Below are 21,645 nucleotides of genomic sequence, written 5' to 3'. Positions count from 1 at the left end.
CCCTTTGTACCACAGTCAGGGAATGGATACACACTTTGGGTGTTTTATGACCGGCCAGCTGCTGCAGAAATCCTCAGACGAGTTTTCTCTGGCTACTCGGCAGACAAAGTCGCAAACGCTGTTAATACCCGCAGCGTTTACTACAACTCTACACCACTGTACTTCGCAGCATTCAAAGGCAGAAAAGACGTGGTAGAAGCTCTCATCAACCTACACGCCGACGTCAACCTCATGGGCGGAAACTTCGGCACACCGATCCACGCAGCACTGAAGCAAGCCCACACGGAAATCGCGGACATGCTTCTCAAAAATGGCGCAAGGACCTACAAGATTGTATGCAACGGCAAAGAACGAGTAGGATGGTTCTGGGAGTATGGGTACCAATTTTCATTTCCTTCTTCAAATGGTTCATGGATGCAATGCGGCGTTCTTGAGGAAGTGACGGAGTTGGGCGAAGACTGAAAAGATATACAAGGAAACGGCATTCTTATGGGCGGTGGATGTCTCTTGTGTTTATTAGGAGCAATGGAGTTTTGAATTGTCAGTTCAGCATGTTCGGATCGAGTTGGAGTTTAGGATCTCTCTATAGCCTAAAACGGCAATTTATGACTTCAAAGGTCGAACGTCTGGGTTCAGCCGAGCCGAGCTATTATGAAATTGTTTCGACCAATCCTTATAAATAGCTGATACTAACCAATGACTGCGGAAGTGGCTCTTTAGAGTTTCTAAGATCGAACGTCTCGGTTCAGCCGCGTAAAGGAGTGAAGGGAAGTGAAGTTTCCGCATAAAACCGTAGTATCTCTAGCCTATAGCCTAATATGGTAGCTCTGACCAAATAACGAATGCCTAAGCATGAGTAACTAGTTACTTTTACTTCCGATAAGCTCGCTTGATCCCAAAATAGCAACGGGATCTCTAAGGTCGAACGTCTAAGTTCAATCGGGCTAGGCGAGCAAGTGAAAGAGCAAGTGAAATGGCAAATGGAGTAGCAAATGAAGTATCAGGTTAAAGAGAAAGTGGAAGAAAAATTAAAGAGCAGAATAAATGTAGAACTGCAAGATACAGCTCAAATCGACCTGCACACTTTAACCAGAACAACCATCAACCTCAGGTTGAACAGTATCACGCATCTTCCACCCCGTCCAAAGGTTCAAAAGTCTTCATAAATCCAGCTTAGCTTTACGCTACAAATCATCTCATCTCTCAATATTCATCTCCCCAATCCTCAACTCCCAACCTCCCTACCAACACTACGCACCGCCCTCCTTCCTCTGTCCCACAAAGAAGCCCAACCCAAAGCTCTCCGTCGTGAACGTGATCTTACTTCCCTTGGGGAAATAAAACACGTCGCCCTTAACCGCATGGACCTTATTGCCCGCCTCATCCGAGATATCGAACTCGCCGTCGACGATGATCTTCATCTCATGGTAGGTGTACTCGTAGACCAGAGGCGTGCCCTTCTCGAGACGGTAGAAGCCGGCGGAGATGGGCTTGTCGGGGTCGTTCTTTTCGCTGTTGGAAGGAGGGAGTTAGCTGGGTTTTTGGTGGGGCGGGGTACGCCGGGTAGCGGTGCGGTGGGGATGTGTTGAGGGATAGCGAACCTGGTGGCGATGTCGCCGAGGAAGGCGTTCTCGTTTGCGATGAGAGGAGGCTTGAATGACGATTGCGCGTTGGCGAAGTGGGTGAGGGGGATCGGGGCGGACATGGTGGTGGTTGTGGTGGTGTTTCTGCTGGGCGTCAGTTTATCTTTCCGCACTGAAGCAACATGAATACGAAAATGCGAGCGTTAGGAAACAAAAAGGGAAGAAAAGAAATGAAATGAAAAGAAGCAAACTGGAGTCGAACTTCCAGTCTGCAAATGGCCGTGGAAAACACATAAGAGAATAGCCCAACACTCACCTCGTAAACAGCAAGAGTGTCAATAGGTATCAATCTATAACAACCCAATCCCGCAAAGCGAACACGATTCCAAAAAATGAGATCAATCACTCCTGTAACCTCCTCTTAACGCGCCATGCCCATCTTTATACCTACACTTCCACTCCCTTCCCCTCTCACCCTTCCAGCCTCCAACACACCCCACCTGCCGTCTCCAGCAACAAAACGTAACCTCACGCCCAGCAGAGGAACATTTTGCTAAAAGCAGCACTACACAAGCGGCCCCTATCGCAGCGGCATCGCGCTATCAACCCAGTGCGCGCGCGCCGATAAGCCGCGGGGTCGACATTCGAACAACCGTCAACAACCCCACCACAGCCGCCGTGACGCCATCGCAAACGACGACTCGCGCGCGCGCAGAAAGCGGGGCTCCTTCACTAATAATTGGCAATCAGTCAATCAGTCAATCAGTCAATCGAGTCCCCTGCCAGTGCCTCGCCAATCTCGTGGAGGGATCCCCTCGGCCCAGCTCTGGCTCGCGCCGAGGCTCCCGCGTCAGCACTCCCGATGCGGCAACGCAATCCCGCGGCGCGTCCTAACCCGGCCTGGCTGGGTGTCTGGCCAGCATCATCGCTTCCATGTCTCTTTTCTCCAGTTCAGCTCCTTCGGGCATGTTTGCTAGCTACAGTACGGAGTAACTAACTGCCTATGTTGCCAGCCAGCGTACGGTAGCGTGTGTATGTATGTAGCCAGTCACTTGCGCGCCTTCACGTGCTCGTTCGGAGGCTCCTCCAGGCACGCCTGCTCGACTTCCAAACTTCCCAAACTTTCCATACCTAGGTAGCCAAGCAGCTGCATCCTTCCATTTCCGCTTTGATCGCCAGAACCGCATAGGTTTGAATTTCACCCAAGTCCGTCACGCCAACGCCAATCCCTCTACATACGTACAGTACAGCATCCCGGCCCTTCCAGCCCTACCACAGCACCAACCAACCAACCCCATGGAACTGCGACGCCGATAACAAAAGCAACCAAGTCCAAGTCACAATGCCACGGCACGGACGGGTTCGCCTGCCGTAACTAAACCCGTGGGAGCTGCCTCAGCCTCTTGGCACACGGCAGATCCGCGCCGCTCGCATACAATTACCTACGGATTACCACGCGCGCGCGCGCCGTGGTGGTGCCATCCGTGATGGTGTGATCTTCGTGCCATCCGGGCGTACGTAGGTACTTTCATCGCCGGATTGGGATCCGTTCGCAACGGAAGAGGTGCCGGTGTGGATTGATTGATTAATTGATTGGTTGGCTATGGAGACGTGTATATCGTTGCTAGGAACCCGTGTGTGTGTGTATATATATGTTCTGCACGCCTGCGCGCGCCATGCTGCTACTACTGCTGCTACATACCGCTACGCCGTCGCATTGCTGCCTAAGTACTGGTGCCTACCGCCCGTACATACGTACCCTCTCTCAGCTCTTCCGCCATTCAGCCCCCCGGGCACGCCATACCTTACCTCTGCCACCGCGACGCAGCCTTACAGTTATATCTGCGGCCACGCCCTCAACCCAGCCCCAACCGACCGCTCCTCCTTCGATTTCCTCGGCCTGCGTACGTACATACAAGCGAACAAGTCTACGACGACACGGCGTCGCGTCGAGCTGGTGTAGTCAGTTCTAGCAACAGCACGCACAACACGCACAACAAGCACAATGACAACAGCAGCAGAAGCAGCAGCAGCAGCAGCAGCAACAGCAACAACAGCAGCAGAGAAAAAATCACCCATCCAGACAGGCAGGCAGGCGTGCTTCGTAGGCGCATTAGGCGGCAACAAAAGGCCAAGCAATGGAAGAAATACAGTCCAAGAAGCAAACGACACGCGCGCGCGCACGCATGCAAAGCAAGCAAGCAAGCAGCAAACCCAGACCCAGACCGAATCCCAAACCCAAGACCCTAACTATACAACGCCGTCGCCTTTTGCGCTGTTCACGCGCCTGTTACCTATCCATCCGTCCGTCCCGTCCGACCATCCATCCACCCATCCGTACCCGTACCCATATGCTCCCTCGCCGGGGAAAGACACAAAAGAGATCTTACCGAAAAAGTCGTCTCGCATCGCAGAAAAAAAGTCGCTATCGCCATCGCATCGTAGAGTCGCTATCGCAGTCGTAGAGAGTAAAATGTCGCTTTCGTAACCCATATCGTGTAGTCGCTTTCGCTTTCGTCGCTCTCGCATAGAATATATCGGCGTCGCTCTCGGATAGAATAATCGTCGTCGATGACCGCATATACCACAATCAACCACGAAAACCACGCACACGTACACACACATCGAAGTGCCGCTAATCCGTCATGACTAGATCGGAGAAAGCGCAAAGGAGAGTGAAAAAGAAAGAGGTAGAGAGAATAGAACAAGAGGTAGAAAGAATAGAACAAGAGGAAAAAAATCTCCAATAGAAAAAAAGAAATAACAAGAATTGGAAGGAAATACCATAAAGAAAGAGCAGGAGAATGCCATCCTCGTGCGGCAAGCTGCTAGCTATTCTGGACAGGCAATATATGGCGCCCGATAATAGTAGTACTGTACCTGAAAAAGAATCACATTTACCCGTCGACACAAGAAGCCAAAAGAAGGGAGACGTGAATAGACAGGGAAGAGACACGCCCAAAAGCGCCAACGTCCCGAAAAAGAATGCAATCTGGCCCGCGACGCGTATACGTTTGTCCCATATATCAATCCAGGCGAGGATGAAGGCGTATAGTGTAGCCAGCAGGAAGGAAGGAGAGAGCAGGCGTTTACCGGACCACAACCTCCTTTCCGCTGGCGAAGCGCATAGTACAACAACGCAAGACGGGGCATCAGCATGATTAGCCGAGTAGAACTGCTCGATCGTTAGCCGCTTGCCCAAAGTTCCATACGCAAGAGACATGGTTCAAACGCTGACAAACTCACCTTCCCAGCCCCAGTCCTTCATCACTCCCAGCCAATGCAACCGTCCTCTCACGGTAAACTCACGGTTCACAACACCCGTGTTATCGCTCGAGTTCCGGCGCTGCCCTTTTACATGTACCGCCTTGGGCATTTCAAACGGGCCAATTGTGGCTCTCCGCTTACCGACAAAATTCTCGTTCCAGCGGACCGGCTCATCGTCATCTTCATGATGCTCTTCATGACCGATGACATTACGTTTCAAGCTCGCCTTCGTCGCAACCTTGGCTCGAGGCCGGATGCGTGCTTCATACGCGTCGCGCCGCGCCCACACCTCGCGGCAAATGTCGAGACAGCGATCAATGATGCCGATGACCATGCGTTGGCCCATTGCTTCCCATCGGTCGCGCACCCACTGACGGTCTTCTTCGTCGGCGGCCTCACACCCGGCTGCTGTGAGGGGGTAGATGTGCACGATGATGGTGCGGCTGGACAACGGGACTGTCGCAAGGTAGACGAGGACTTTCTTGGACAACTCGGCGGATGAAAGGGACGGAATTTCTGGCACCGCCTGGTGCAGGTACAGCAGCGTCGCCCACCGATACGCCTCGGCCGTCTGCAGACTGTGTTGGACCTGCGACGTCGGGTCCTCGGGCACTTCGAAGAAAGCTTGTGGTACCCAGTCCTCTAGCCGCGTCTTCAGCTCCATCGCTTGCGAGATAATGGCAGGCGAATTGCTTTCGCTCCTGCGCACGCGACGGACGAGGTTCGCGACGCGCCCAATGATGGGAAACAGGGTCGCGGCACAACCCATCAGCGGATCCACATGCTGGGACTCGTATTCGAACGGGTCATTGAACATGGAACCGATGGTGTCGAAATCGTTTGAATCATCGGCATCCACAGACGTAAGGCGAGCGATAACATCCATGTAAATCCACGTGTTGCAAAGAAACTTCAACCTGGTCAGTTCCTGCCCCATCAAGGGGGCTCGCTGATGTTTTATCAGAGCCTGATTGACCAAGATCTTGGCACCTTTGATGTGATCGATGCCGGTCGACGTGTGCTGATCCCATGACTCTGAGAATGCGAGCGCCAAAGTGGTTGCGATGGCAGTCTCAAAACGCATGTTCTGGATGCCTGTCGCGAGAGCCTCGATGCTGGTCCGCATGTGCTCTATGCCACAAACTCGGAGCTGCGGCTCTCTCTTCGCCGTGTGAAAGCTCGTCATCGACGCGATCGCATGATAAAGGGCCGGACAGTCTCTAGCCAGCGGCCAAATCATTGTCCGCCATGGATTCTCGGACGGACCGTCCTTCAACGACAAGATGCCACACGTCTCCTGATCGAAACGCAAGGTGACCATCTCAGGGCTTCCCCTCGGCAACCTGGGCCCGTCCAAAAAGACGTCAAAAGGATCCGATCGCGGAGTGGCTAATCCGCCCTCTGATGAGCCTGATGAACTTTCACGTTCAGGCGATGGCAGACGCATTACCCATGCTTCGTGGTCTGGGTTGATGGGGGGCTGCCTAAAGATCTCTTCGACGTCCCCTTCTTCGTCCATTTGATCTGGCGGTTGGTGATACAAGGAAGCTGAATATTGCGCGTGCCAGTCGAGAAACGCAGGAGACGTCGCGTTCAGATCTGCCCCTGGTAAGAGTAAGTCCACGAGCCTCGGAGACTGTCCAGAGGACAGACTAGATGGGGCTGTAGTTGCGGACTGCATTGTGTCAACCGTTTCCGCATCGTTGAACATACTCATAGTGCTTGCGGTCGATCCCGGCTCAAAGGGATCCGCGAATGGCATAGTGTCCATGGGATCCTGGAAAAGAGGGGGCACAGGAGGGAAAAAACTACTAGGGCTGGGAAACGAAATCTCCATGAAAGATGTCGGTGGTAAAGAAACAGGAGCCTGCTGTTCGGCAGATGAACGTGAGGGTACATCGTCGGCGAAAGTCACCTTCGGTCTCTCCGCAGCAGGTGGGCTTCGAGACTTAGCGGAAGGGTTTTGAGCTTGGGCAGGAGAGGGGGACGCTATCTTTCATCAGCATTGGCCAGTCTACTTCAGACAGGAGCTCTACCCTTCCGTTGTTTTCCTGCCGTAGGCTTGTTGCCGACAAAGTTGGCCTCCTCGAAGGGTCTCCATTTGAAGTCCTTTTTGTACCCGCCGCAGGGCACGCTCCGCCTGGCGCACTGCTGGCAGGTAGGTTTCGTCTCGTCGCACTTTAGACGTTTGGCCTTGCAGGTGACGCAGCCTGGAAAACTAGGCGTTAGTAGATGGTTTTCCAATAGCGAGAGTCGCAATGTGCTCTCGGCTGGGGGAACCGAGGCCGATAGGACGAGGCGAGATAAGAGCGACACTGTACCGTTTCTGCTTTTCGACTGCTTGCGCTTGGTGATGGGCTGCGGAGGGGTTTTCGAGGTGGTGGGAGCTTCGGCAAGGGGTGGTTTTGGCTTGGGCGTGGCTGGCGAGCGGCGGCGGGGTTGGGGTTGGGGAGAGGTGGTGGTGAGGGCAGCCTCCGCGGGGGAGCTGAGGAAGGCGGACGGAGAGGGGATGGTGATCGCTTCTGCCATAAAGCGCAGAGGGTCGTTAGCTGCGGAGAGAGCGAGGATGCAGCAGTAGGCTGGCGGAGTGCCTGAGTGCTGCGGTTGAGGGCGGAGTCGTGCAAGGCATGAGCGTGGTGGTTGCGTGCGGTGCAGGCCGCGATAACTGCCAGCCTGAAGTCCAGCGCGGAGGCATCCTCCGCTATGCCGGTCCAGGTAACGCGCCCCAGGATCTGCCCGTTACGTTATCTGGGAAGCTGACCTTGGCGCCGTGACGCCCTGGCTCATTGGTCTCCACGGTGATATCAACTTGACACTTGCTTTCTGATATGTCTGTAACACCACGTGGCCAGCGTCGCGCTGACGAATCTGAGCGGGTCTGGCTGCGGTGCGACGGGGCATTTGCACGACGATGCCTGGCCGCCCTGTCTGCGTCCATCGAGTCGGGAGCGCTTGTGTGTGTGCATGTGGAGCTACGGGGCGGCAGCGGTGGGATGCCGCCTTGGGTCCGAGCGGCCACCGAAAATACCTTAATCTTATCGATCAATCAGCCCCTTGTCCTCTCTCAGCCAGCTCCCCTACCCCGCACCGAGGAACCGCCCGCCGCCGCTTACCCCAGCCCGTCGGCTCGCGGCTCTCGGCTGTCTGCTTGCACTTCGGTCTCATGGCCCCACGGCCCCCCAACCCACGTCACTTGCCGACCGTCGCACATTCTTATTGCTGTTCGTCTCTCTCTCTCTCCTCCCTGGCTACCTAGTCCTTTACTGATCATGTCGACCATCAGTCGCACCCTTTGTGCCTCTGCCACCCGCTCTCTTCGCCAAAAAGCTCCCTCGCTGAGCTCCTTGAAAGCTCTGCGTCCTCTCGCCGCTGTCGCGCCTCGTGTGCCAATTGCCCCTCGCACCTCCATCGCCAGCTTTTCCACCACAATGCCCACCAAGGCCGACAACGCGAGCGCCGTGCCCGCGAGCGCCAATGAATTCGACAAGGAAATCGTCGACATGGCGAGCTATGTCCACAACTACAACATCAACTCGGACGTGGCGGTGAGTAGCTTTCCCTCAGGCGTCCAACTTCATTCTGACTTCCATCGCGCAGTACGACACGGCTCGTTGGATTCTCATCGACACCATTGGATGCGGTCTCAAGGCCCTCGAGTTTCCTCAATGCAAGAAGCTTCTGGGACCCGTTGTCCCGGGCACCGTCGTCCCCAACGGCACACGTGTCCCCGGCACCCCTTACCAGCTTGATCCTGTCAACGGTGCCTTCAACATTGGCGCAATGATTCGGTGGTTGGATTTCAATGACTGCTGGCTTGCCGCCGAATGGGGTCACCCCTCTGACAACCTCGGTGCGATTCTGGCCGTTGCGGATTGGATCTCGAGGACGAACCGCGCTGGCGGCAAGCTTGGACACGGGAAGGTGCTCAAGGTCAAAGACGTCCTAGAAGCTATGATCAAGGCCCATGAGCTGCAGGGCGTCATGGCTCTGGACAACTCTTTCAACAGAGTCGGCTTGGACCACGTCGTCCTGGTCAAGGTCGCCTCGACTGCCGTCGTCTCCAAGATGCTGGGTCTTTCGGAGGGCCAGACCAGAGACGCCATCTCCCAGGCATGGGGCGATGGCCAGTCCCTGAGGACTTACAGACACTCGCCCAACACCATGTCCCGGAAGTCTTGGGCGGCTGGTGATGCTTGCCAGAAGGCTGTGAACCTGGCCCTCAAGGTCTTGAACGGCGAAGGCGGCATGCCGACGATTCTCTCGGCGCCCACCTGGGGCTTCTACGACGTCAACTTCAAGGGCGGAAAGTTTAGCTTCCAGAGGCCCTACGGCAGCTACATCATGGAGAATGTTCTCTTCAAGGTCTCTTACCCTGGTAAGTTGGGAAATGTGGATAGCATGCATGGATGAGTACTTATCTTTCCAGCCGAGTTCCACTCCCAGACTGCCGTTGAGGCCGCGGAGCGCATCCACAAGACGCTGAAGGATATGGGCAAGTCGGCCGAAGACATCGAATCCGTGTCGAACCGCACGCACGAGGCCTGCATCCGCATCATCGACAAGCAGCTCAAGCCGATGGACAACTTTGCCGACCGCGACCACTGCGTCCAGGTGCGTTTCCCCGCATCCACACAAAACGATTCTCCAACTAACACGCGCGCAGTACATGGTGGCGACGATGCTCGTCTTCGGGCGCCTCGAAGCGACCGACTACGTCGACGGCAGCGAGGCAGCGACGTCGCAGCTGCTGGAGTCGCTGCGCAAGCGCATCTCGTGCGTCGAGGACCCGCAGTTCACGCGCGACTACCACGACCCGGAGAAGCGGACGATTTCGAACGCGCTGACGGTGCGGCTGCGCGACGGCACGACGCTGCCCGAGGTGGTGGTCGAGGCGCCACTGGGCCACAAGCTGCGCCGCGAGGAGGCGAAGCCCCATATCATGGCCAAGTTCCGCAGGCACTTGGGGCCGCACTTCAAGGCGGACAAGGTGGATGAGTTTGTGCGGCTGGCGGAGAACCAGAAAGAGTTTGAGGCGATGGATGTCGATAAGTATGTTGATCTGTATGTGAGGGACACGGTCGTGTGAGCGACTTGTGGTACTGGTGGCTTTGAGGCGGGATGATAGGCGCGTAGACCGCGATACCTGGTGTAGTTATGGCAGTGTTTGAATATGATTGATGGTCTGAGTGAGGGAGTGAGTGAGCGAGTGAGAAATGAGTGAGCAAGCAAGTGAGTGTATGACCAAGTACCCGCATATGTACTCCTAGAGCAAGCGTTCATGGGATGGGATGTAAAGTAAGGTACCTAATAATACATAAAATAGAACCAAAGGTAAAGGTGAAGCAGAAGGTGGAGGTGAAAGTAGACCTACCTACCTACATACATACCGTAGGTTTTAGAGAGATAGGGAGCAAAGCAGGAAAGAGACCCACTCCTACCTCCACACATACTCACGCACCCACTTCTTGGTCTTCTTCCCTCTCATATGTCAAAAGTCGAAGGAGTTAATAACGATATTATTCTAGGATGATCTGGCTCTAGGAAACTATATATGAACAGAAAATAAACACATAAACATATAAAACACCCCACCCCCTTCTACAATCCTAAGAAAGTATACTTTATTTACGTATTTTTTATTCCTCTTAAGCTTCTCTAAATGTAATATCAGTTCCGATATTAGTAAAAATAAAAAAGCTAAGATCTCCGCTTAGTACTTAGAGTAAGTACTCTCCGTTAAGAGAAACTAGAGGAGGAAGTAAAGGTCTAATACGGAAGTCGAATGCTACTTAATTTGCGAAGGCGTTTGGTGTGAGACTAAGGGTATTAAAGTACTCGGCTAGGGTTGCTGTCTTGGTGTGTATTGGTAGATGGGGTATGTGTGCTGGTTTATTCTATATAAGTGTATTTGTTATGAATAGAGTTACGGCTTCTTCGGTTTTCTCCGCTTGTGTTTGATACTTACATCTATATTTGTAGATGAATTTCTACGGTCTTTTCACTTTCGTGGACTGTGAGTTTAGCTCGGCTGTCCCGTTTGAGTTGTCTATATATTTATCTATTTATTCAGGCCTTATAGAGGGGAAGAGACCGAACTGGCTTAACTTTGATGTGAGCAATCGACTCCAGGCACCAAAGTTACTATTCCAGGAACCCCAAGCCAAGCAAGCAACAGCGAAACGATAACCCAGTTACCCGTGACCCCTGTTCACTGAACCCAGACGTTCGACCTTGACAGCCCCGGCCGGGTTCAACAAGTGCCACTATCGGCTTTCACTACCGACCGACAAAGCCTGCAGGCACTTCCCGCCCACGCGCCTACACTCGGATAGCCCCAACTCCCGATGGACGGATCGGACAGCCTCACTTTACTTCATTTCCCCGCGCCGTATTTAGACTCCAGACGTTCGAAGTTGTTAGGACGGTTTCCGGTTTTGGTTACGGGATATCAGAGCGGTACGAGGTGCTCGTTTGTTTTCTCCTGCTTGGTGTAGGGCTGCGTTGACCGGTTGCCTGTTTGGGCTACTTATGTGCTGGTGGTCCCTGACCTGCAAGATTCAGATTCTTGCTAGGAAGACCTCCATCACCATCACTACCTTCGTCTTCCCTCTTCAGCCAGCGCCTTAAGATATCCGCCCTACCTGGTCCCTTCCTCTCCCCACAACCCACCTATCCAGCAGCCCCCCTTTCCCGTAACCACAACCCACATAGTCGCCCACATGCCCCGCACCAAACACGAAGCCAGCCCAAACCCCACCAAACCACGCCAAACCAAGCCAAACCAGACCAAGTCAAGCCAAGCCTAAGCCCCCCACACCCGTTGCCGTTGCCAGTCGACACCTCGACAGTAGCTTCCACGACCGCTCCAAGCCCGACCATCCGACCAACCGCCCCACGCGGACCGGTCCCTGCGCACGCACACACCAACACACACAACCACGAACCACGAACAACGAGCGACGAGCGCCGAGCCAGCCGGCCTGCCGGGCCAGCCGGGTCTCGCCTTGGCGACAGCGGACGCGCGCGGAAGCTACTCTAGAGTACTTTATGAACGCTGCTTACGTCAGGGCGGCGCGGAACGGCGCGGGTGGCTAGGCAGCTAGCTGAGGGGGGTAATATACGCAAGGCGCAAGGCGCAAAGCGGCGGGCTGGAACGGCCGATGTGTTTGTGTCGTGGTGAGGGGTGTGAGAGTGTGCGGGTGGGTGTTTGCTGTGGGCTGGGCGTTTGCTGGCTGGCTGGCTGTCCTGTCCCGGCGCAGAGGATACGCCACCGACGGTTCGGACAGCGTGCGCTCTTGCGCTCTGCGAGTGAGTGCGTGCGTGCGTGCTGGCCAGCCAGCATGTACGTACGCCCGGAGGAGCTGCGTCCGGCTCATCAGGGTTCCTGCTGTAGGTACTGTAGGAAGGTAGGTAGGCTGCTGCACGCCTACCTATCCTATGCAGACGGATCTGGCGCAGCCGGGCAAACGGGCGCGCGCGCGCGCGACTTTCTCTGCCTCCGCTTCGACTTGGCTGCCCATGCCCACGTACCTATACCACGCGCGCTATCGCCTCGCCTCTACCCCGAGCCCCGTCGCCAGCATCCAGCATCCAGTATCCAGACGACCACGCGCGCGTGCACCACGCACTGCGTATGCACAGATCGCCGCACCAGCGGAGCGCGCAGCGGTGTGTTTTGGAGCCGTCTGCGCGGGGACTGACTGGGAAGTGTCAGTGAGGCAGGGCGCGCGAGCCAAGAAGCCCAGAGCGAGGACGAAAGGCCTGCGCGGAAGGAGAGGGCGGGCCTAAAAATAGCACGGCCTCGGAGCAGTTTCCATCGCTATGGCACCAACGCAGGAACGAACAGGTTTGCTCGTCGTCGTCGTCGTCGTCGCGAGTAGGTTATTATGAGCGGGTTCTGAGGTCAGGCTTGCAAGCAGCACGTCAGGACGATCGATCGAGCGATTCCATCAAGCCACAGCCGTTGAGCCGCAGTGCCGCAGTTGGCAGGGGGGTGGCGCCCGCGTCATACTTGCTTGCTTGGTGCTTGCTTGCCCGGATAGATAGATAGGTGGTGGGTGCGTCGCCTCGACTCGACTCGTCATGGTTTGGTGGCCGGATTTGGCCTGTTTGCTTTGCTTGCTTTGTTTTGGTTTGCGCGCAACGCGCACGACCGAACTGAGCCGCGAGATGGCCTGCTTCCTTTGTTGCTGCTCCGTTATACTCGCTGCGCTCTACGCTCACGCTCACAGGCTTGCCATGCTCACACACTCAATGCTCGCAATGCTCGCTCTCCTGATTGATACGAAACGCACACCCATCTTGGCGCCGACAGAGCTCGTATCCGTCCGCAAACGACAAGCGGCGTAGCGCACGGGAGCCGGATAGAGTGGCCGAGTGGCTCTGTACTCTACAGTGCAGCATCGACAGATGTCGAGTAGCCATGCAAGGAGGCCCAGTAAAAGGCCTATATATATATATGCGCTCTGCCTCACTCACCAACAGCAACACCAACAAGCTTCCTCACGCACATCCACGTCTTTGTCTACGACGCTAGTCCACTACTATTTTAGTTCACGTTCAATTACCTACCTACCTACCTACAGCAACAATGTTCGCCGCCAAGCTGCTCGCTCCCCTCGCCGTCCTGGCGTCCGCTGTTTCGGCCCAGCAGGACAACGGCCACTGGACCCTCTCGCAGCTGAACGTCACCGTCAGCCCGTCGCACACGACCATCTCGTTCTACGTCGACGACACCAACAAGCCCGGCCAGGTGCGTACTGCGTATTTGATACCTTAGACCCACTTATCCGTGCATTGCTTGCGCGCACATAGACATCATACTTGCATGTGTGTGTGTGTGTGTGTGTGTGTATATGTCGCGCCTGCGCATGCAGCAACGTGCATACACATACATACATGCACGCGCCTCGGCGCATCCCATCCCATCCCCCACGGAACCACCACACGCGCATACCTACATATAGACACATACATCTGTGCCTATATATATTAAACCCCCGTTCTTGGCTGACGACAATGCTACTGCACAGTTCCGCTGCTGGAACGAGATCTACGGCGGCGAGGACTACTGGTTTCCCTGCCTGTACGACCACGACGACGTCCACTTCGCCACCGACCTCAACCTGACGGGTAAGTCTCCCCGTTCCGTACTCTACCGTACCGCCCCTACCCTATCATTTTCCCTTCCTCTCATCCGCCCATTTGCCCATACGCGCATTGCCCCTATCTCAGCGCCACACGCGCCGCCGCGTCTCGCGATTTTGCGATCTCTGAGATCTCTGAGATCCATGACCCGCAGACAGCGCGCGTAGACGCGGCGTTGGCGCTGGCGTCGGCGGAGACGGAGGTATATTGGCAGTTGGCGGCATTGGAGGCGGACGGCAGAGGTGCAGTGGTGCAGGGTGGAAGGAATGCGCAATCAGCAGGGCCAGAGGCAAGAGTGGGCAAGAGTGGGCAGGCGGACATGACATGCGCCACCCCAGCCGCGCATCGCGCCTAGCGCCCGCCGCCCGCTCCTCCCCAACCACCTCTGCAGCCAACAGCGGCGCTCTGCCTTGCGTGCCTTGCGTGCCCTGGTCCCCTTCCCGGTTTCAGTCCAAGCCCGCCGTGCCCGCGCCGCTTTTTTCCCCCGCGAAACACTGGCGATCGCCTGTTTCGAGCATGCACACCCTCGCGCCCTGACGTACGCGGCGCTGCGAAGCGTGCGAAGCTGCTGCCGGCTGACGAGGCCTTACGTCTGGCGTCTCTTTGCCGCATCCTGGCGGCGGCTGCATCTGCGCGATGCGATTGCCCGTTCGGGGCACAGAATCTTCCCATTCGCAGCCTGTTTGGCTAGGAGGGAGGGGCGCGGCGGGCTTCGCAAGCTCGATCGCACGCAATCGTCTCTGTCTCCCCCTGTCGCTCGATCTGCCGCTATGTTCCTAGTTACAACCTACCTTGCACCATGCACCTACCGCTTCACCTGGCGGGGAACCACACGGCGCACCCGAGTTTTGAATAATGAAGATGAAGATGAAGCTGACGCCCCCTCGCGCAGAGATCTACATGGGCCGCCGCATCGACGACGTGCAGGCCGGCACGGTGACGCGGACGAACGGCTCGGCGCCGCTGGGCCTCGAGTGCAAGGGCACGCTGGGTGGGGAGGACTGCCACCACGCGGGGGAGCTGGTGGTGCCGGTCACGCAGAAGACCATGGTGGCGTAAGAGAGGGGCCATACTCTACTAGTAAGTAGTCGGTGGTTTAGGAGCTCTACGAACGCGCAGGCAGGGCCGTGTGTGGCGCCTGTGGCGCTCGCGAGTGGAGATGAGACGGTGCGTGTGGGCGTGCGGGCGTGTTTCGCCAGGGCGGGCAGCTGTGATGAGTGGTCAGTAGAGAGAACGACTCGACGTTAGGACGTTTGATAATAATTCCGAGTGTTTACCGTTTTGGCGCCGCCGTTGAGGGAGAAGGAGTTGGTTAGCGAGGGGCGAAAGAGGGCGCGCAAGCGAAGCAGCAGAGAAGAAAAAATCGAAGACACCGAGAAAGCGAGCGAGAGTCGGAGAGAAAGAAAGGCCCAAGAGCAAGACATAGAGCAACGGCAGGCGCGTGCATCGCGGCCCCTCCCCCTCACCGTCGTCCTCCTTTTCCACGCCTCACTTTTCTGGTGCCTTTGAAACGCATCTTCGTTCCCTCAGCACCACCCGCTACGCCGGTAGCGTGCAGAGCGGGCACACGGGCGAGGACGGCGACGCACTAGCCACGTCAGACGCTGGCGCTGGACCCTGGATTTGCGCGCAGGTGAGAGCGTGGGGCGTCATACATGGGCGCGAGGAACGCGGAGCGCGGGCGGGTCGCGGCGGAAGGGCGCAGCATGCGTGGTGCGAGTGTTTCTGAAGGCTTTTGCGGGAGGCCTGCTGACCGGTCGCCCGTTGATGCGGTCGCTAGGGAAGCTTGGATGTGCCATCACTTAGTCAAGAGTGTGGTGTGGTGAAGAGAAGAGGGGGGAGCTAGTGTATACAGAGGAAAGCTTGTTGGTAGGCAGCGGGATCGACGGGCGGACTCGCGTTTCCTTTGCACATGTCAGCCCAAACGGGAGGCCTGGGGCTTGAATGATGGGAAACAGGAAAGGCAGGGCGGGCGCACATGGCGAATTGCCCGCCGCTTCGGCCGCGCGCTGGCCCCCGGTCAATTGAGCAGGATGCCTCCGCTGACGTTGGGTGCGCTGCTGTCGGTCAGTTGGGCTGGGAGCGCCACACGACGCGTTAATAATAAAGCTGCCCGCTGCTCCGCCCCAAATAGTCGGTCGGTCTATCACTGCTTACTTTCTTGTGTTGTCGCTATTCGTCCTGCCTCTCTCAGCTGCGCTGCCGGGGCTTCCGCAAAGTTTCTCTGGCTTCCGCAAAGTTTCTCTGACTTCCGTTCCGAACTGTCGTGGCACAATCACGAGCACGCTGATCGCCGCATAAAAGACCCAAGAGCTTGGAAACAACCACAGTGAATACGACGACCATTACTTAAATCATAGAGTCGCGCGACACCTCCAACTCTCACCTCGAACCTCCCCTCCCCACCCCACCTTCACCATGTCCGCCACCACCACCACCACCATTACTGCTGCTGCAGTAAATAGGCTGCCCGAGCACACGCAGCAGCAGCTCGCCGCCTTGGCAGAACGGGCCGCACCCCTCGCTGCCGATATCGCCGCCTCGGTCTCCACCACCACCACCACAACTACCACCAACACCGATGGCTCTCCCAACCTGGCACAGTACCAAGCCGCCCTGGCCGCCCGCTACCGCGCCAACATCCAGCGCATCCTCAAGCCCGACATGAACTCGTTCGCGGCCGAGAGCACCGCCTCGTCCATCGACGCCGCCATCGCCCCCGCCCCCACCAGCTCCACCCCCAACGGCTCCGCCCCCGAATTGAACTTCCTGCCCAGCCCCAGCCCTAACCTGGTCTCGGCCTTTTCGCCCGCAAGTTCGTCGCCCTCGCCATCGTACGAGCTGGCTACCTACGCCGCGACGAACGAGGACGTCGATCCCACGCTCGCGACCGAGGACGAAGAGGACGAGCACCTCCCCCCCTACGAGGAGGAGGAGGGCAACACGTCCGACTGCACCGTCACCGTCACCGAGCTCGACTCTCCGGACACGCCCGCCGACAACATCGACCAGGCCGACATGCTGCGCACCGCGACGGGCACGACGGCATCGACGTCCTCCTCGTCCACCACCGGCGGCGTGGCCATCCGCCCCGCCTCAGCCACCAGCTCCAACGACGGCGCGGCCCTCTCGCCCTCCTCCGACGGCGGCGTCCCCCTCCCCGTCTCCGCAGCTTCATGCCTGCGCCCCGCGTCCCGCCGCGCCCTGACGCCGCGCACGGCCGCCGCGGCCGCGGCCTCCATCGCTGCCGCCATCGCCGCCACCCCCTCCCCCCTCTCCTCCTACGTCCCCGCGCAGCCGCGCTCGCACCAGCAGGAGCGTGAGCGCTCACCGGGCCCGCCGCCCCGCCCCGCCAGGCCGACGCACACGGCCTCGACGACGGCGACGCTCGTCTCGCTCGGCAGCAAGGCTTACGACGGGCCAATGAAGGCGGGACCCAAGTCCATCACCAGCAGCAAGGCAGGGTCGACAAAGTCGTCCTCCTCCTCGGTGCTGTCCGTGTCCCCCAAGGCGGCCGTCGCAAAGGTCGCGCGCCTGGCGGCGCATTTTGGCGGCGCGCGCGCGTACCCCGACCATACTGCTGCGGCGGCGGAGCGCCAGACGCAGCAGCTGCCGACCATGCGCGCCGCGGCGTTCATCTGACTAGAGCGCGGGTTAGGTGTTTTTGGCGGGAGGGGGCCGGCGCGCGGACGCGCGGGCTGCGGCATCGAGTGCTGATTGCACTGCACTTGAAGCGGCTGAGCCTGCGCGTGGAATCGCGCGATTGGCTGCGCACTCACGCACCTTCCTGATTGGACACTACAACCCAAAACGCGATGACGATACGTTTCGCGCATGACGCGATGCGCCTTTTGGCGCGGGAGGCGGAGTGACTGGTCGATTGATGAGTAATCAGTCGATGCCTCCAAGGCCCAGGACCAATGAACCACCACACCACCACGATGGATGGGATGGATGGTCCGCGGCCCGGACAGCCTGCCAAACCACCTCCCCCCTCTCTACCAGCCCACCCACCAGCCAGCCAGCCAGTCAGCCAGCCAACTTACGCAGCCCGAAAAGGCAAAATGCAACGCAACACGGCACGGCACGGCACGGCACGGCACGGCATAGCTTGGCAGGCAGGGCAGAGGGGAAGAAGAGAGTCGCAAGAAGAACGACTCAGAAGCGGCGGCAGAAGAAGAAGAAGAAGAAGAAGAAGAACAAACAACACACACAACAACCAACCATCACGCCCTAACGGAGCAACGCCCCTGACGCAGTAGCACGCAAGCAAGCACGCATGCAAGCAAGCATACACACACAGCGCGGCGCATCTGCTTTTATTCCTTTTTCCTTTTGCCTTTTGCCTTTTTCCTTGCTCCATACCATACCATTTCTTGTTGTTCTTGGTTGTCTCTTTTCTTGTATATCTGTGTTTTTACCTGTTTCTTTGTTGTTTCTACCTGTTTCTACCTGTCTCATACCAACTAGCATAAGCATGCCGTTCCTGTGGGGCGGTTGGGCGTTCTTTTTTTGGGTGGGGGGGTTTTTTGGGTGGAGTTTTTTACTATTATACGCACGCACGCCTCTTTGCGGGGCTGGGGGGAGGAGGGTTTCTTTTGTTGTTTCTATTGTTTCCTTTGTTGGGAATGGGTCGGTGGATGGGTGTGGCGTTGAAAAGGAATTTTCTAGCTACACATACCTACGGAGAGGAAGTGCTGGTGGTAGCTACATTTAAACATGAGTGGTGCAAATGCATCGCTTGATTTGTCTATCTGTTTACCTGGTGTTTGATACCTGTCTCTCTGCGTGCGTGCGTGCCTGAACGTGGTCGTACGTGGTTTCGGCGTTTCGGCTCTTGGGCTTCTGGGCTTCATGCTGGCTTGGCTTGGCTCGGCTCGGCTTAGCTGATTGTGACTCTGTCTGATTAAGTAGGAGTGGTGATGTAGTACTCGCTCCTATGTCAACCACGTGCTACATACATAGGTGGTCTGTACTAAACCATACGACTATCAATTACGATACCACAAGCGGAGTCTACGCACCTAGATCCTGACCACCGCTTTGTATATACAAGAGTAGTAACGCGCGAGTGTACTGAGCGAACGTCTTCTGAAATTAGCAATACAACCCCATCGCATAAAGTCTGTCATCTCGGCCCACAGGCTTCCATTTCCGTCCTCTCTTCAGGCTGCCCAATCTCAACGGCAGGATTGGCTGAACTACCAGCGTCGGCTTCAACCACAGGCGCCGGATACCCCGGTGGTGGTGCACCTGCGCCACCAAAGTAGTAAGACGCAGATGCCTTTTCGGCCTTCTTCCTCGCCGCAAGCCGCCTCCACACGCGCTCATGGAAAAGCAGCAGCCCCAACGCCACGAGAAGCGCTGTCCCAAGCGGCACGCCCACTGCGACGCCCACTGTCGTGGGCCTAATAGAGTCATGCCGCGCAGCAGTGGCCGTGATGATGACAGTCACTGTTGTCGCCGTACGCGATGCGCTCGCTGTCGTTTGCTCGTCGTCCGACTCGCTCCCGTTCGTTGTGGTCCGTGAATTGAAGCCCGAAAATGGTAGCCCGGGAACGATAGTGAAGTTGTTGGCGCAGCAGTTGGAATCCTCGCCGCAGCAGACGCGATGCTTAGGGTCCCAGACTCCGGGTTCACAGCTGTAGAGATTGACGAACTGCGATTGGCGTACTGCCCTGTGCATGAGCGTCTGTTCTATTAGGAGCATGCGTGGTTGGCTAGGACGTGCTTACCGTCGAGACAGTGGTTCGTGCATTCTGGTGCGCTCCAGTGCCGATCCGTACACCCGCCGCGGTAGATGTGGCCGGCCCCGCCGAAACAGAGCCCGGTTGTTGTGCAGACGGAGTTTCTAAGGTCGCAGCATGCACTCGCTTGACCGTTTGTTGTTGCGTTACAAGGCTGCCAGTCTTCTGCTATATCTCCGCTTGGAGAGTAGCATGTTGCCGAAGTCATCGATATAAAGGAACGGTGCGTAAGTGTACTAAGTACGCAAAGCTTTGGGGGCTTGCTTGTAGCGGTGAATACTATAGACAAGGAGTAGTATACGAGGGAAGTATTGGCAGTGTTTCTAAATGAGCTGGAAAGACCACATCACTGGTACTTAAATCGGAAGTAAATTCGTCCGTGTCTTAGTGAGCAGATATAGGCAACGAGTTGTGTAACTCCTTCTAAGGTGCTAAGCAGTATGGCGTCTGTTGGTGCACTCTTCCAGTTAAAATACCGGCGAGGCTGAGTAGGCAACAATGGCAGAAAAGCCTCTTGGGCGGATGCAGTCGCTCCTTGTAAGCAGTGACAATGGCACGTTGTGCAAAGCTGACTCGCATAAGCTAAGGCTTGCGGTAAGGGCTAATTCCCTTGCTTACGTAGCATGGTGTACTGAAGTATCCGCTACTGTCGTTGATCCACACTACTACTGGAAAAGAAAGTTGGATGTGGCCTTGTGCTTCGTATCAACTATAAGATAATTTCTGTTAAGTGAACCTAAGAATAGCGTTCTTCCGAGTACTCATGTTAGAATAGTGCTATGTTCCAGACTGAAAAAGAGAAACACGTTTAACTTGGTCTTAGCCTCGTGAAACAGTATGGGAAAATCTCATAAGACGCCTCCTTGCTGCTCCATGGAAAGAGAAACCTTACTTCCTGAATTACATAACGTCTAAAATGACGATTAGATAATCATTCTAGTAATTAAATATAACTATGCAGTACATGCGTGAAACCATTAATGTCTTGATAGAACTACTAAGAGCAGATCAACTAAAGCATGCGAAGAAAAAGAGGTTGTAGGGCTATGGCAAGAATTAAAATATAAAATAACGAAGTAAAACATACGAAAAATAAGATATAGGATTATATTTCGAGGATAAATCAACTCGGAGAATAACGCCATCTTAAACAATGCTAGCTAAGCTGGAAAGATCAGCTTAAATGCCTAGACAGATTACAAACGAACGCGGGTGACGAATTAAAGATAGTAAAAATCGAAGGACTGTAAGATTTATAGCTAGATGCAAGGGGATAGCAAATTAAATTAAGCTACGAATTGAACAAAACCTATTACTCTTACGTGTCCGTAGTTAACAGCAAACTTAACACGATACTTACGTTAAGGTGGTAATGCAGACGACAAACCAAAGCCACAAAAAATCTGACATTTGTGGCTCGTTGTCATGTGCTCAAAAGTTGGTATGGTTTCAATTCCAAAGGGGACCTACCAAGCCAGCTATCACGTTGATAATTGCGGCCTATCCATCATTTTGTTATGCGACTGATACGCACGTTAAGGGGTAGATAGGTTGTGAAGAAAGAGAAGGCATATTCCGGCCGATTAAGCGTCGTATAAATGGAACACCGGTCCTTGTGCATGTGTAGCAAGCCGTGTAGTGCCGCCTGATAGCGCCACAGGGGCCGCTCTGAGCAGCCGATAGCGATGAAGACAGCGCGGCAGTGGCGACCAACCAAAGGTCAACAGTGACTCTATGAATGCAACACGTGTACCGCCACTGCAGCCGGCCCCGAGATGACAGGGGAGAACTGCTCCTGATTGATTCTTCGCGTCTGAGCACGGCAGCGCTGCATCGCATGGCGCATACGGCTGGCACTACGAGCTTCGTAGCGACGTTGAGAACAAGGCAGCGTTACAAAT

At 55.9% G+C, this 21,645-nt stretch overlaps 9 protein-coding genes across 9 annotated transcripts; 6 read left to right on the top strand and 3 right to left on the bottom strand.

Moving 5' to 3' along the window:
- Positions 1-982: 982 nt before the first annotated feature.
- On the bottom strand, positions 983-1,995 carry K452DRAFT_292301 (uncharacterized protein). The gene is made up of 3 exons (XM_033541348.1): positions 1,900-1,995; positions 1,602-1,727; positions 983-1,512 (listed from the first exon to the last, which is right to left on the bottom strand). The coding sequence occupies exons 2-3, from the start codon at positions 1,703-1,705 to the stop codon at positions 1,251-1,253; spliced, it is 366 nt and encodes a 121-aa protein (XP_033392301.1). The 5' UTR covers positions 1,706-1,727; positions 1,900-1,995; the 3' UTR covers positions 983-1,250.
- A 1,593-nt stretch (positions 1,996-3,588) lies between these two features.
- On the top strand, positions 3,589-4,071 carry K452DRAFT_313082 (uncharacterized protein; the record flags this gene model as incomplete). The annotated part of the gene is made up of 1 exon (XM_033543625.1): positions 3,589-4,071. The coding sequence occupies one exon, from the start codon at positions 3,589-3,591 to the stop codon at positions 4,069-4,071; it is 483 nt and encodes a 160-aa protein (XP_033392300.1).
- Positions 4,072-4,809: 738 nt separating this feature from the next.
- K452DRAFT_313081 (uncharacterized protein) lies at positions 4,810-7,751 on the bottom strand (the record flags this gene model as incomplete). Its single annotated transcript, XM_033543624.1, has 3 exons — positions 4,810-6,839; positions 6,887-7,551; positions 7,612-7,751. The coding sequence occupies 3 exons, from the start codon at positions 7,749-7,751 to the stop codon at positions 4,810-4,812; spliced, it is 2,835 nt and encodes a 944-aa protein (XP_033392299.1).
- A 296-nt stretch (positions 7,752-8,047) lies between these two features.
- On the top strand, positions 8,048-10,152 carry K452DRAFT_279790 (uncharacterized protein). Its single transcript, XM_033539433.1, has 4 exons — positions 8,048-8,395; positions 8,448-9,225; positions 9,277-9,461; positions 9,514-10,152. The coding sequence occupies exons 1-4, from the start codon at positions 8,120-8,122 to the stop codon at positions 9,934-9,936; spliced, it is 1,662 nt and encodes a 553-aa protein (XP_033392298.1). The 5' UTR covers positions 8,048-8,119; the 3' UTR covers positions 9,937-10,152.
- A 1,718-nt stretch (positions 10,153-11,870) lies between these two features.
- K452DRAFT_128648 (uncharacterized protein) lies at positions 11,871-12,662 on the top strand. Its single transcript, XM_033535268.1, has one exon. It carries the CDS (start codon positions 12,011-12,013, stop codon positions 12,548-12,550), a length of 540 nt encoding a protein of 179 aa, XP_033392297.1. The 5' UTR covers positions 11,871-12,010; the 3' UTR covers positions 12,551-12,662.
- Positions 12,663-13,275: 613 nt separating this feature from the next.
- K452DRAFT_292296 (uncharacterized protein) lies at positions 13,276-15,462 on the top strand. Its single transcript, XM_033541347.1, has 3 exons — positions 13,276-13,602; positions 13,883-13,982; positions 14,890-15,462. The coding sequence occupies exons 1-3, from the start codon at positions 13,441-13,443 to the stop codon at positions 15,054-15,056; spliced, it is 429 nt and encodes a 142-aa protein (XP_033392296.1). The 5' UTR covers positions 13,276-13,440; the 3' UTR covers positions 15,057-15,462.
- A 953-nt stretch (positions 15,463-16,415) lies between these two features.
- K452DRAFT_302654 (uncharacterized protein) lies at positions 16,416-17,639 on the top strand (the record flags this gene model as incomplete). Its single annotated transcript, XM_033542621.1, has 1 exon — positions 16,416-17,639. The coding sequence occupies one exon, from the start codon at positions 16,416-16,418 to the stop codon at positions 17,637-17,639; it is 1,224 nt and encodes a 407-aa protein (XP_033392295.1).
- A 552-nt stretch (positions 17,640-18,191) lies between these two features.
- K452DRAFT_128595 (uncharacterized protein) lies at positions 18,192-18,919 on the top strand. Its single transcript, XM_033535267.1, has one exon. It carries the CDS (start codon positions 18,277-18,279, stop codon positions 18,712-18,714), a length of 438 nt encoding a protein of 145 aa, XP_033392294.1. The 5' UTR covers positions 18,192-18,276; the 3' UTR covers positions 18,715-18,919.
- K452DRAFT_128594 (uncharacterized protein) lies at positions 18,920-20,169 on the bottom strand. The gene is made up of 2 exons (XM_033535266.1): positions 19,733-20,169; positions 18,920-19,670 (listed from the first exon to the last, which is right to left on the bottom strand). The coding sequence occupies exons 1-2, from the start codon at positions 19,950-19,952 to the stop codon at positions 19,126-19,128; spliced, it is 765 nt and encodes a 254-aa protein (XP_033392293.1). The 5' UTR covers positions 19,953-20,169; the 3' UTR covers positions 18,920-19,125.
- Between the last annotated feature and the right edge of the window lie 1,476 nt (positions 20,170-21,645).

This window comes from Aplosporella prunicola (assembly GCF_010093885.1).
Source record: "Aplosporella prunicola CBS 121167 unplaced genomic scaffold K452scaffold_44, whole genome shotgun sequence".
Taxonomy (NCBI): domain Eukaryota; kingdom Fungi; phylum Ascomycota; class Dothideomycetes; order Botryosphaeriales; family Aplosporellaceae; genus Aplosporella; species Aplosporella prunicola.
The sequence above is the reverse complement of the archived record's forward strand: the minus strand, read 5'-3'. Positions and strand labels throughout refer to the sequence as shown.